This window comes from Cololabis saira, chromosome 20 (assembly GCF_033807715.1).
Source record: "Cololabis saira isolate AMF1-May2022 chromosome 20, fColSai1.1, whole genome shotgun sequence".
Classification (NCBI taxonomy): Eukaryota; Metazoa; Chordata; class Actinopteri; order Beloniformes; family Belonidae; genus Cololabis; species Cololabis saira.
This window is the reverse complement of record NC_084606.1, coordinates 247250-262293: the sequence shown is the minus strand read 5'-3', so window position 1 is coordinate 262293 and position 15044 is coordinate 247250. Positions and strand designations below refer to the sequence as shown.

General features: G+C 44.4%; 1 protein-coding gene across 1 annotated transcript in view; it reads left to right on the top strand.

The window, feature by feature from the left end:
• LOC133420887 (uncharacterized) overlaps positions 1-15044 on the top strand; it is a 58948-nt gene that overhangs the window by 43226 nt on the left and 678 nt on the right. Inside the window, exon 11 of the mRNA XM_061710770.1 lies at positions 11376-14615. Within this exon, the coding sequence (XP_061566754.1) occupies positions 11376-14615 (3240 nt within the window). The remainder of the gene's footprint in view (positions 1-11375; positions 14616-15044) is intronic.

Here is a 15044-nt window from a genome sequence, read left to right as displayed (position 1 = left end):
CGGGGTTCACCCTGCACACATCACCAGTCTATAGCAGGGACACTACTTTAGACTAGTTTGAACCATTTTATTACTTACCCCATTATAATCTGACAATTACAAATTAGGGAGTGATAACTGCCAATGATTGGCTGAACTGACTGCCAAACAATCACATTAGAAATAAATGGAATGCTTGATATAAACTCTCCTGGCGTGGTACAAATAAAATTCACCCCCTCAGAGTTGTCATGGATCTGAAATCAAACGACTGAGGCCAAAATGTTGGTTTTTTAACCAGGCTTTAAATATTTTTGTTTCTACGCTTTAAGTTTGACATCTTAAATTCAATACAAAGATGCAGGAATATGAGTTTAAATAAATAATACTATAACCTGTTGCTTATTGGCAGCCACATACTGTTGGCAACTTTACATTTTACATTGATTGTGTTGAGTTTATATTATTGGCTTGTGGCAGTCTGCAAAGAAAATTATTACCCATCACATATATGCCAAGAATAAAGCCAACACCAAATCATTATGTCCGTAAATAAAGTCAATCAATCACTTTGAACTGTAAGACTTGAATGGTGAAAAAAACCTATTGCTTTTACATTTTACTCTCACAGAACCAGTTCCTCCTACTGGGATAAAAGTCTCTAACGTCACCAGTCAGTCACTGTCTCTGCAATGGGATCCTCCAGCTGGTGAAGTGGAGTCTTGCATTGTGACCTGCTGCAATGGAGGAGAAACTGTGGAAAAGAGAACAACAAACACAAACAGTGTTACGTTCAGCAGCCTGAAGCCAGGAGTGTCTTATTCCCTCCATGTTTCTGCACAACTGAGGAACGGAACTAGAAGCACCCCAGCTTCAATAACTGCCCAAACAGGTAAGTCAAAGAAAACATTACATTAAATAACTTCATTTTCCAGTTTCACATCATGTTGTTACATTAAGGGTTTACATATAGATATCAGCATTGCAGCAGTCAAAAGCATTTCAGCCTTTTTGGTTTTTGGAACGTAATATTTAGGAAATATAGGGATAAAGTTACAAACATCTTGTCAGAATACTAGTGTAAAACAGTGTGTCTGTGTTTAAAACAATGAGCTGATGTCTTTTTTCTTCTGGTAAAATTTTGTTGTCCAAGTTTCTTGCTGGGTAAATTCTATGCCAGAGTTGGCTGTGAGCAGCTGCTGTCCTATAGAGTGATGTCTGGTTCGGCTCCCAACTACCTCAACTTAATCATACCCTCCTGGCTAGTCACTGTGCTCCGTCCTTTAGTGTGTTTGTACATGCATATATATATATATATATATATATATATATATACATATATGTGAGGGATAATGCCCGACGAGGTGTACATTGTCATTAACATATGGACAATGCGGGGCGTGAGCCGTCCAATGCGAAGTGGAGGACGGTTTGTCTCCGCGAAGAATATTTATGATAATGTACACCTGGAAGGGTATTATCCCACTTATACCACGGTCACTTACCAAAAAACATAAATATAAATCAGTTATTCATGCTTTAATGTGTTTTCAGTTGAAATCTTTATTTTTATAACAAGCCACAGCGGAGCGGCTGAGCGACTATTTAACCTCTCGTCTGCAGCCGTTGGAATCTGGCGATTTTTACCACCTGAGGGTCTGACTAATACCTGGAACAATCACTACCGTCCCATAAGAACCTGGTAGTTATTAACACCTGAGGGTCTGACTAATACCTGGAACAATCCCTACCGTCCCATAAGAACCTGGTAGTTTTTACCACCTGAGGGTCTGACTAATACCTGGAACAATCACTGCCGTCCCATAAGAACCTGGTAGTTTTTACCACCTGAGGGTATGACTAATACCTGGAACAATCACTACCGTCCCATAAGAACCTGGTAGTTTTTACCACCTGAGGGTATGACTAATACCTGGAACAATCACTACCATCCCATAAGAACCTGGTAGTTTTTAACACCTGAGGGTCTGACTAATACCTGGAACAATCACTACCGTCCCATAAGAACCTTAAAGGATACAGTGTTGACTTTTCCAGTAACTAGGACGGACCAAAAACTGAAATAATAATGATGATGAGGTTGTAGGGTCTTTTAGTGCCGATCGGGCCGAGTGTTTGTAAATTTGAACGATGTCTTTGCGTTTAAGTTTGGCCAAGCAATAAGCGTCCGAATTTTCGCTTTTTTTTTTTTTTTTGCTTTTGCGTGCATGTATGTCAAACCTTATTGTGGGGCTTGAGGCACGAAATTTTCTAGGCGGGGCTGTTGAGCCATTAGGCCACGCTCATTAATGCAAACCATTAAATATCACATTTTTCGCCAGGCCTGTCTTGGTGCAAAATTTGGTGACTTTTAGGGCACGTTTAGGGGGAAAAAAGACCCTCATTCCGTCGGAAAAATAAAAACGAGGAAAATAAAAAACATCCCCTACAGATACAATAGGGCCTTCGCACTGTAAGTGCTCGGGCCCTAAATATATTTGTTTCAAATAATGAAAGTCCACAGACACAGATAGTTTCCTAAATCGTTATATTAAGCTACAAATATGATCAATCATTCAAATAAATAAAAGTGTCACCAAATAAATTAAAATAAATGACCAAATCCCTCATGTGTCCGTCCTGCGGTAGCCGGCTCTTCTTCTCTGAATCTCTGTTGCCGTGGTTACCACCTGGCAGTTGATCCAGCGCAAAGATATTAAAGTTATCAGGGAATTTGATGGAGCTTGTTTTCTAGTAGTGTAAATTAAAAGTGAAAACCTCCACCTAGGTGTAGGTTATGACCTCCACCTGCCAGCCAATCAGAATCCAGTATTCACACAGGCCGTGGTATAAATATATATATTAGACTATCTACTTTAGACTATCCATCCATCCATTTCCTATACCCGGTTTATCCTTTTGCAGGTCACGGGGGTCTGCTGGAGCCTGTCCCAGCAACTTTCAGGCCAGAGGCCGGGGTTCACCCTGCACACATCACCAGTCTAGAGCAGGGACACTACTTTAGACTAGTTTGAACCATTTTATTACTTACCACATTATAATCTTACAATTACACATTAGGGAGTGATAACTGCCAATGATTGGCTGAACTGACTGCCAAACAATCACATTAGAAATGAATGGAATGCTTGATAAACTCTCCTGGCGTGGTACAAATAAAATTCACCCCCTCAGAGTTGTCATGGATCTGAAATCAAACGACTGAGGCCAAAATGTTGTTTTTTTGACCAGGCTTTAAATAATTTTGTTTCTACGCTTTAAGTTTGACATCTTAAATTCAATACAAAGATACAGGAATATGAGTTTAAATAAATAATACTATAACCTGTTGCTTATTGGCAGCCACATACTGTTGGCAAATTTACATTTTACATTGATTGTGTTGAGTTTATTTTAATGGCTTGTGGCATTTTGCAAAGAAAATTATTACCCATTACATATATGCCAAGAAAAAAGCCAACACCAAATCATTTATGTCCGTAAATAAAGTCAATCAATCACTTTGAACTGTAAGACTTGAATTGTGAAAAAAACATATTGCTTTTACATTTTACTCTCACAGAACCAGTTCCTCCTACTGGGATAAAAGTCTCTAACGTCACCAGTCAGTCACTGTCTCTGCAATGGGATCGTCCAGCTGGTGAAGTGGAGTCTTGCATTGTGACCTGCTGCAGTGGAGGAGAAACTGTGGAAAAGAGGACAACAAACACAAACAGTGTTACGTTCAGCAGCCTGAAGCCAGGAGTGTCTTATTCCCTCCATGTTTCTGCACAACTGAGGAACGGAACTAGAAGCACCCCAGCTTCAATAACTGCCCAAACAGGTAAGTCAAAGAAAACATTACATTAAATAACTTAATTTTCCGGTTTCACATCATGTTGTTACATAAAGGGTTTACATATAGATATCACAGCATTGCAGCAGTCAAAAGCATTTCAGCCTTTTTGGTTTTTGGAACGTAATATTTAGGAAATTGAAAGATATGTGTTCTTTTGTCTGGTGAATCAAGAAAGACTAGTGGAAAGAATTACAGGTTAACAACTTTTAATCATGTCAAGCACAAGGTTTTTCCGGTCGGAGGAGACTTCTCTCCGGCCGGGGTACACCTCTTCTCAGACCGCGTGGGTACGGAGAGAAATGCACTCCGTTTTCATGAGTCTAGTTGATTTTATACTGAAAAGGAGGATGTTCTTTGCAAATGATTTTCATTGGTTGAGGGGACGGGAAAAGACCCCCAAAAGGTGTCACTTCTATCTCCTTTGTTATTTCTCTCACCTGGGGTGCCACCCCAGGTGGCAGATAAACCCCCCAATGCTAAACATCTGTTTCTCCCCCAATGTCTCCTCTCAACAATGGTATGTATATTGTACTCAACTTCGAGTCTACCCGTAACACCAGGAGGTGGCTCTGTGTCTTACTGCATACAAGGTTACTTTGAATATAAAGAGAAAGCCCACCAGTGTTGGAAAATGCTTTGAGCTTTTAACAATTTTCATGAAATCCTAACAATTTCCACTCAAAACATGATTAATTCATGTTTTTCAAATCAACCATGTAAAAATGTCCACTGGGATATAAAACTATATGTGTTGTTTTTGTACCCCCCTTTTTATAAAATAGAACACCCTGCTTAGCTGTATAGACAAAACAGAGTCCCAATCCTGCAATATTACACATGACCACCAGATGTGAAGATACAAGTAGAGCAACAGAAGAAAAAACCCACAAATATCAAGAACCATACATAGAGATTAATATACAAATACATTCAACAACAATCCTAAATTTAAAGCTGTGGAAGTCTGAATATTCATGTTGTAAACCATTGTACATCTCATAATGGATGAGCATTTCACAAATAAACCAAATAAATCAGTATAACCATGTGTAAAGTCCGTTATACATCCCAGTCAAAAATGGGGAAATCCAGGTGTCCAGGTTTACGACAACAAAAAAAATAATCCATTGTTCTTCTGGAGACGAAAACACACACACTTCATGATCCCTGTATGTCTCAGAAAACAGAACGGACAGGTTGTACAGTAATATCTGTCTATAATCTTAGTTGAGCCTTGCCCCTTTGTAACAACTTTAAACAACAGATGTTAGTTATTAGAAAAATGGCATGCAAGTAGTTTGTATTCCTCTGACGTATTAACATTGTCTACTATCATTGTCTACTATCCCCCCATTTTTTTTTTTATTTTTTTTTTTTTTCTTATTCTTTCAAACCTTTCAACAGGCATGGGCACACTTTGGACAGATAACCATCTTTTCAAACTAATCCCCCGAAAAACATAAAATAAAATATAAAAATCGTAAAATAATATCCAACCAGCTCTATGAAAAAGTATGTAAAACCGATGACCCATTGGAACAAAACAGTAGGAAATGAGTGTGTGCAGTATACCCATAATCACCCCAATACTGCAACACCAGGCATCCGCAGAAAACCTCGGCCTTTCAGCACCACAGGCTGTTCCCAGAGCTGCAAGCAGATAGACCTTCGCCAGTGTCCAAGCATAGTTTCGGCAGATACAGTTGCACCTTTTTAGAAGAAGACCCGGTCGTTATCCATCAGTCTTTTCTTCGTCAGCGTCTTGGGCGAGAGCCCACCTCGCATTCAGATGAAGTTCATACACAGCTTTGCAGCGTAGGAGATGGATCCGACGTTGATTTCTGCGGTTCTGTACCAGGGGTAACTTTCCAGTCAAGGTCCCACAGAAACCAGTGCAGCTCTACTTAGCACACTGCACACACCACATTTCTCTGGGTCATCAATCCTCCACCCTCTTTTTTTTCTTTTTTTTTCTACTAAAATCAAAAAAAAAAAAAAAACATATAAGATCTGTATAAAATAAGAACAACCACAGCTGTTACAATACAAATTGATACCATCACACCTTTCCATTTACCAAAACATTAAGAGAACAAATCTCCAAGAATATTCTGAATACACTGTAGACACACTGTAAGGAGGCTTCTCCTCCCTGACTTGAAGGAACTTTCTGGCTCCTTAAATTAGGGGGGGGGGGGGCTCTTGGGGGTCATTGTTAGTCACCTCTCTGGCTTTCTAAATGTTGGTGGGGGCGCTTCCCACCCACTGTGACGTTTCCCAAAACAAAACAAAAGAGGACTGATTGTCAGTCCTGGAGGAAAAAAGGGGGGGGGGGGGGGGGGGGGCTCGCAGGGGGAGAGGGCACAAATTAATACTACATAACAGACATACATTATACATGACAAGCAAAACAATAATAGACAACAAAATTCTGTTATTTGACATTTCTTTTCATTTAAGTGTGTCCTTATATCAAACTTTACTTATGATCTGAAGTAATCAAATCTCTGACTACTTTAAATACTTTTAACACAAGTAGAATGTTTTAAGACATGAGAGTCGCTTGTTACGGGTAGTTAAAGCAATCCAATAACTAAGGCAGAAAACTGCTAATCTCTGTATATGGGCCCAGGATTGCTTAGACTTCCAGAAACAAAACCTCCTGTCTGCTCATCGGTGTGGTTAACCACTGCAAACGTCATTCCAGATGAGGTCCCAAAATTATCTGAACTTCAGAATCATAAACAAAGTTACCCAGCCGTGCACGGACTTGACACACTATATTCATCAATACGTTAAGACATTAATATTATTATTCCCTATGGTATCACGTGTACACACATGTGTATTTATATTCTGATTCCACTATAGTCTACTTCTACTAAGAAACCTATAGTCGAACCCTACTCCCATTAGACAGACCAGCAAAGCGAGCTCCACATTGTCTCTGCCAGTGCCCCGGCTGTCTACAACGGAAACACAAGTTCTGACCAGATCGTGTATTGTTTGTCTGTCTTCCCCGTCCCCGGAAAGGTACACCACGCATAAACGAATGTGGTCTCACCCCAGAGTGGTGGGGGTGTGTATAGAATTCTGACTGTTGAGGAGAAAACAAAGGGTCATAGTGGGGGGGGGCTTGAGATGTCGGGAGAAAGGAGGAGGGAGGGCCAGGGTGGGGGTCTCTAGTTTGTAACATCCGCTTCTCAGATCTTTCATCATTGATCTCATCCCTAGATTCCCCCAGTTGACTTTTCACCAATACATCAAGCCATAACTCCCGTACTCTCAGGAGATAAGCTGTGTCCCTCTCCTCTTGTGATATCGTGAACTTTAACTCGCTTAAGAAACATTGACAATCTGAATAAAATTTATCTGCCTTATTTACAGCCTTGACGGCCCGCCTTTTCTGTAAAAAGCCGGCTTTGTCTTGTTCTGAATAAGCTGCCTTTAGGCTTTCTGCAGCTTGTCGAATAATTGATGTAAATGTGTCTACCTCAACAGGCCCTCCTTCTGTGTCGGGGAACAGGCCACGCTTCTGCATTTCCTCAACCCATAATACAAATCTGCGTCGCGCATTGTTACGATCAGATTTGGGAACCTTTTCTAACCACCTGGTCAGAGTCGAATACAGAATCGATTCAAAAGAGCCGGATTCACACTTCGACCACACATCGATCATTTTAGTAGACAACATTCGTACACGCAAAATCATACACTAGGTATGTCCAGCTGCAAATGGATTAATTTCCCTGAATGGACCCGTCTGATAAGAAGTTTCAACACGAAGTCACTCCGTGTGCTTAATCATTGAGGGTAACCCGACTCTCCACCAGCTTTATTTAACAGCTGGATACATCACCCTAGTAACATACCCTTTGTTAACTACACCAATCCCAAAAAAAATAAATCCCTGACAGTGTATCCGATCTGTTCAGGAGCAGGAATTCTGTTCTCATATAAAATGAGTTCATACACTGAACCATCAAATCAAATCGGATAAACAACCACCCACAAAAACAAACAATTATTTATTTATCTTACTAACTACTAACAGCTGACCGAATTAAACCCGGATTTTTAAGTGCTTCTCTGACTTCCCCAAATTTAAACAGAAGGATTTACACACATACAAACGCAGGCGCGCCAGCAGTGATAATACAGCGAGCGTCTCACACCACGTTAATACAGAAAAATACAGCGTTTACAGGAATTCCACCTGGGGACTCTGACCCGCATTATAAAACTTAACTAAACTAAAACAGAAAAATACAGCGTTTACAGGACTCTTGACCTGATGGACTCCAACCAACAACTTAACTAATTAAACAGAAAAATACAGCGTTTACAGGACTCTTGACCTGATGGACTCCAACCAACAACTTAACTCTGACTTGAGGGACTCCAACCCAAACTTAACTAAAACAGAAAAATACAGAAAAATACAGCGTTTACAGGACTCTTGACCTGATGGACTCCAACCAACAACTTAACTCTGACTTGAGGGACTCCAACCCAAACTTAACTAAAACAGAAAAATACAGCGTTACTCTGACTTGAGGGACTCCAACCCAAACTTAAAAAATTAACGTTGTGCATGACACATCAAAAGACAAAACCTATTTTTAATCTTTATGAGCTTGGGAAGAATTCAATCAGACAACCAATATTAATTTGATAAATCCAATGTGCAGAAATTTCTACTCATCAGCGGTTTCTGCTTACCTTTTGACTAGTCAGGATTTTGGTTGTCTGCATGAAAACTTCCAGGGCTCCACTTCTAGGATTCCACAGTCAGGATACAACCAGATCACGTCGGGGTCACCATTGAAAGATATGTGTTCTTTTGTCTGGTGAATCAAGAAAGACTAGTGGAAAGAATTACAGGTTAACAACTTTTAATCATGTCAAGCACAAGGTTTTTCCGGTCGGAGGAGACTTCTCTCCGGCCGGGGTACACCTCTTCTCAGACCGCGTGGGTACGGAGAGAAATGCACTCCGTTTTCATGAGTCTAGTTGATTTTATACTGAAAAGGAGGATGTTCTTTGCAAATGATTTTCATTGGTTGAGGGGACGGGAAAAGACCCCCAAAAGGTGTCACTTCTATCTCCTTTGTTATTTCTCTCACCTGGGGTGCCACCCCAGGTGGCAGATAAACCCCCCAATGCTAAACATCTGTTTCTCCCCCAATGTCTCCTCTCAACAATGGTATGTATATTGTACTCAACTTCGAGTCTACCCGTAACACCAGGAGGTGGCTCTGTGTCTTACTGCATACAAGGTTACTTTGAATATAAAGAGAAAGCCCACCAGTGTTGGAAAATGCTTTGAGCTTTTAACAATTTTCATGAAATCCTAACAAAATATAGGGATAAAGTTACAAACATCTTGTCAGAATACTAGTGTAAAACAGTGTGTCTGTGTTTAAAACAATGAGCTGATGTCTTTTTTCTTCTGGTAAAATTTTGTTGTCCAAGTTTCTTGCTGGGTAAATTCTATGCCAGAGTTGGCTGTGAGCAGCTGCTGTCCTATAGAGTGATGTCTGGTTCGGCTCCCAACTACCTCAACTTAATCATACCCTCCTGGCTAGTCACTGTGATCCGTCCTTTAGTGTGTTTGTACATGCATATATATATATATATAGATATATGTGAGGAATAATGCCCGACGAGGTGTACATTGTCATTAACATATGGACAATGCGGGGCGTGAGCCGTCCAATGCGAAGTGGAGGACGGTTTGAAGAATATTTATGATAATGTACACCTGGAAGGGCATTATCTCGCTTATACCACGGTCACTTACCAAAAAAAAAATATATATATAAATCAGTTATTCATGCTTTAATATGTTTTCAGTTGAAATCTTTATTTTTATAACAAGCCACAGCGGAGCGGTTGAGCGACTATTTAACCTCTCGTCTGCAGCCGTTGGAACCTGGTAGTTTTTAACATCTGAGGGTCCGACTAATACCTGGAACAATCACTACCATCCCATAAGAACCTGGTAATTTTTAACACCTGAGGGTCTGACTAATACCTGGAACAATCACTACCATCCCATAAGAACCAGGTAGTTTTTAACACCTGAGGGTCTGACTAATACCTGGAACAATCACTACCGTCCCATAAGAACCTGGTAATTTTTAACACCTGAGGGTCTGACTAATACCTGGAACAATCACTACCATCCCATAAGAACCAGGTAGTTTTTAACACCTGAGGGTCTGACTAATACCTGGAACAATCACTACCGTCCCATAAGAACCTGGTAGTTTTTAACACCTGAGGGTCTGACTAATACCTGGAACAATCACTACCATCCCATAAGAACCTGGTAGTTTTTAACACCTGAGGGTCTGACTAATACCTGGAACAATCACTACGACCCATAAGAACCTGGTAGTTTTTAACACCTGAGGGTCTGACTAATACCTGGAACAATCACTACCGTCCCATAAGAACCTTAATGGATACAGTGTTGACTTTTCCAGTAACTAGGACGGACCAAAAAACCGAAATAATAATGATGATGAGGTTGTAGGGTCTTTTAGTGCCGATCGGGCTGAGTGTTTGTAAATTTGAACGATGTCTTTGCGTTTAAGTTTGGCCAAGCAATAAGCGTCCGAATTTTCGCTTTTTTTTTTTTTTTTTGCTTTTGCGTGCATGTACGTCAAACCTTATTGTGGGGCTTGAGGCACGAAATTTTCTAGGCGGGGCTGTTGAGCCATTAGGCCACGCTCATTAATGCAAACCATTAAATATCAAATTTTTCGCCAGGCCTGTCTTGGTGCAAAATTTGGTGACTTTTAGGGCACGTTTAGGGGGAAAAAAGACCCTCATTCCGTCGGAAAAATAAAAACGAGGAAAATAAAAAACATCCCCTACAGATACAATTGGGCCTTCGCACTGTAAGTGCTCGGGCCCTAAATATATTTGTTTCAAATAATGAAAGTCCACAGATAGTTTCCTAAATCGTTTCATTAAGCTACAAATATGATCAATCATTCAAATAAATAAAAGTGTCACCAAATAAATTAAAATAAATGACCAAATCCCTCATGTGTCCGTCCTGCGGTAGCCGGCTCTTCTTCTCTGAATCTCTGTTGCCGTGGTTACCACCTGGCAGTTGATCCAGCGCAAAGATATTAAAGTTATCAGGGAATTTGACGGAGCTTGTTTTCTAGTAGTGTAAATTAAAAGTGAAAACCTCCACCTAGGTGTAGGTTATGACCTCCACCTGCCAGCCAATCAGAATCCAGTATTCACACAGACCGTGGTATAAATATATATATATATATATATATATTGTGGCGGACACAATAACGGACCTCGCACCCATCAGGACTGTATGGAAGGGGGCGTGGTCACAAGCATGTATTTGGTTGCTTAGCAACGTGTGTTAGTTTACAGTTGTCAACTGACAGTTCTTTTGGTCAGTTGGATTCCGCTGTCACGGAATAAAGACGTGTTTTACCAACCTCTGGAGTCGAGCCTCATCCTGCCACATTGGTGACCCCTTGTTTGAGCATGTTTGAAGAAACAGAAGACATCTCGTCTTCATATCAGCAGCCTCCGCAGCCCGCAGGTTCCGCTGCGGTTTTGAGGCTCCCTGAATTTTGGCAGGAGGACTCCGGCTCCTGGTTCCAGCATATCGAGGCACTTTTCCGGCTACGGGGAATCACGGAGGATGATTCCCGGTATCATCTGGTCGTCGTCGCTCTGGGCCAACAGTCCACCCGGCGGGCTCTGCAGCTGCTCCGTGCGCCCCCGCGGAAAGACAAGTACGCCGCGCTGAAGCAGCTGCTGCTCCGGAGGTTCAGCCTCTCCGCCTCGGAGAGAGCGGACAGACTCCTCTCCCTGCCGGGCTTGGGTGACGGGTCGGCGGTGGAGCTGATGGACCAGATGTTTCTACTGCTGGGCCAGGACGATGGTGGATTTCTTTTTCCACATCTTTTCCTGCGCCAACTGCCGCCGCCCGTCCGCACCGCGCTGGCGAACTCCAGCTGCCTTGTAACGGGCGACTTGGCTGAGGAAGCGGATCGGGTCCTGATCGCTACCCGGAGTCTGGCCGTTCACCACGTCGCAACAACCGCCCAGCGATCGACGTCGGAGGACGCGGACCCAGCGGTGGTGGCTGCAGTGAAGACCCAGAGACGACGCGGGACAGATCTCTGCTTCTTCCACCAACGGTTCGGCGCCAAGGCGAGACGCTGCGTCCCTCCGTGTCAGTTGGAGCCACCGGGAAACCGGCGCTCAGTGGCAGCGATCGGCGGTCAGGAGCTGCTGTTCATTGCAGACTCTGCATCAGGGAAACGTTTCCTGGTAGATTCAGGCTCACAGCTGAGCCTCCTCCCGCCAACCGCCACGGACCGGTCGACCGGAGGTAACGGACCGCCGTTAAGCGCCGCCAACGGCTCCTCCATCACCACTTTCGGGACCCGGTCAGTGACTGTTTGTTTCAACGGACGCCGGTTTGAGAGTGACTTTGTCATCGCCAGTGTTGCTGTTCCTATCATCGGTGCTGATTTTCTGTGTGCTAACGGTTTGCTGGTGGACGTTGCAAACCGCAGATTGATCGATGCAGTGACTTTTATGACTTTCCCGTGTGAGACAGGGGGATCTGGACCGCTAGCACACGCTAGTTTTTTAGCAGCAGGTAACGTGTTCCAACGTCTGCTGGCAGAATTCCCGCGGCTGATTAAACCTGTTTTTTCCACCGCGACAACCAGGCACGGCGTCGAGCATTACGTCACCACCACGGGGCCCCCGGTTTTTGCGCGTGCTCGTCGGTTAGACACACAGAAATTAGCCATTGCTAAAGAGGAGTTTGCCTCTATGGAGCGTTTAGGCATAGTTAGACGCTCCAAGAGCCCCTGGGCCTCACCGCTCCACATGGTGCCCAAGGCAGACGGTTCGTGGCGCCCGTGTGGGGATTTTCACCGTCTTAACAACGTCACAGTGCACGACCGCTATCCAGTCCCACACATTCAGGATTTTTCCGCGCATTTAGCAGGGACAACCATCTTTTCAAAGGTGGATTTAGTACGCGGTTACCACCAGGTTCCCATGAGAGCAGAGGATGTGCCTAAGACCGCTGTAATTACCCCGTTTGGGCTTTTTGAATTTCTGCGCATGCCCTTTGGCCTGAAGGGGGCAGCGCAGACCTTTCAGAGGTTGATGGACTCTGTGTTACGAGACCTCACGTTCGTGTTCATTTACCTCGATGACATTTTGGTGGCCAGTTCCTCAACAGAAGAGCATTTGGCACACCTCAAACTGGTCTTCCAGAGGCTAGATGAACACGGCCTTATTGTCAACCCGACTAAGTGCCAGTTCGGCCTGCCGGTTATTGATTTTTTAGGGCACCGCATTTCAGCTCAGGGTGCAGTTCCACTGCCGTCTAAGGTTCAAGCGGTGGCAGAGTTTCCCCGCCCGGCCTCTGTTAAGGCGCTGCAGGAGTTTTTGGGTATGATTAATTTTTATAACCGTTTCCTCCCTCGCGCCGCCCACCTCCTGCAGCCGCTTTATGGAGCCTTGCAAAAAAAGAAAGGCTGTGACCCAGTGGACTGGACACCTGACCGCATCAGTGCCTTTGAGGATGCTAAGTCTGCCCTGGCCAATGCAGTACTTTTAGCTCACCCATCACCTTCGGCCCCCATTTCTTTGACAACCGACGCTTCGGACATAGCAGTAGGGGGAGTCGTAGAGCAGCGGGTGGCAGGAGTTTGGCAACCTCTTGCATTTTTCAGCCGCAAACTACGTGACAGTGAGCGAAAGTATAGTGTTTTTGACCGTGAGTTGTTGGCGCTGTACCTCGCCACCCGTCATTTTCGTTTTTTTCTAGAAGGCCGTTCATTCACGGCATATGTAGACCATAAGCCGTTGATATTTGCAATGTCTAAAGTGACAGAGCCGTGGTCCGCTCGCCAGCAGCGCCATTTGGCATCCATCTCAGAGTTTACCACGGACATTCGGCATGTCGCGGGTAAAACAAACCTGGTGGCCGATTGCCTGTCACGCGCGCTGGTGTGCCCTGTAAACCTGGGAGTTGATTTTTCTGCTATGGCTGCTGACCAGGCTGATGACCAGGACATCGCGACTCTTAGGTCTGCTGGTACCGGTCTCAGACTAGAGAACTTGGCGGTGGAGGTCGGAGGTCCAGCTCTTCTCTGCGACATCTCCACGGGTCGGCCCCGTCCGGTGGTCCCAGTTTCCTGGCGCCGGCGGGTTTTCGATTCCGTACACTCCCTCTCACACCCTGGCATCCGGGCGTCAGTGAAACTGGTTGGGGCCAAGTTTGTCTGGCCCGGCCTCCGCAGGGAGGTTAAAGAGTGGGCAGCTGCATGTGTAGCATGCCAGCGGGCTAAAGTTCACCAGCACACAAAGGCGCCCCTGGAACCGTTCCCCATTCCAGCCAGGCGGTTTGACCATGTCCACATCGACCTGGTGGGCCCTCTTCCTCCATCGCAGGGTTACACGCACCTCCTCACCATGGTGGACCGTACCACCAGGTGGCCCGAGGCAGTGCCCCTTTCCTCTACAGGGTCAAAAGATGTGGCGCGTGCTTTCCTGGGTGCCTGGGTCTCACGTTTTGGTGTCCCGTCTGACATCACGTCTGACAGAGGACCCCAGTTCATTTCAGAACTTTGGTCGTCGTTGGCAGAAGCTTTGGGAGTGCAGGTACACCGTACTACTGCATACCACCCACAAGCTAATGGCCTTTGTGAACGTTTTCACAGGTCCCTCAAAGCAGCGCTGCGTGCTGCGCTCTCGGATGGTAACTGGGTGGACCGCTTATCGTGGGTCATGCTCGGTTTGCGCACGGCCCCGAAGGAAGATTTAAATGCGTCGCCCGCAGAGCTCGTGTTCGGTCAGCCACTCCGTGTGCCAGGAGAATTTTTGCCTGAAAGCTCGGCTCCGCAAATTCACCCAGCAAGCGGTCCCTTTGCATCAAATCGTTTTTTGACCCCGGGGCCCATTCACCACTGTTTTCCGCGGACATTCATTCCATCGGAGCTCAAGTCGGCTCAGTTTGTCTTCGTGCGGCATGATGCTCATCGCTCTCCTCTACGGCCTCCATACGACGGCCCCTTTAGAGTCCTCGAGAGAGGCCCTAAGGTTTTTTTGTTAGATCTAGGAGGCCGCAAAGAGCACGTGGCACTAGATAGGCTTAAACCCGCACACACTATAGCGGATGAAGCTGTGG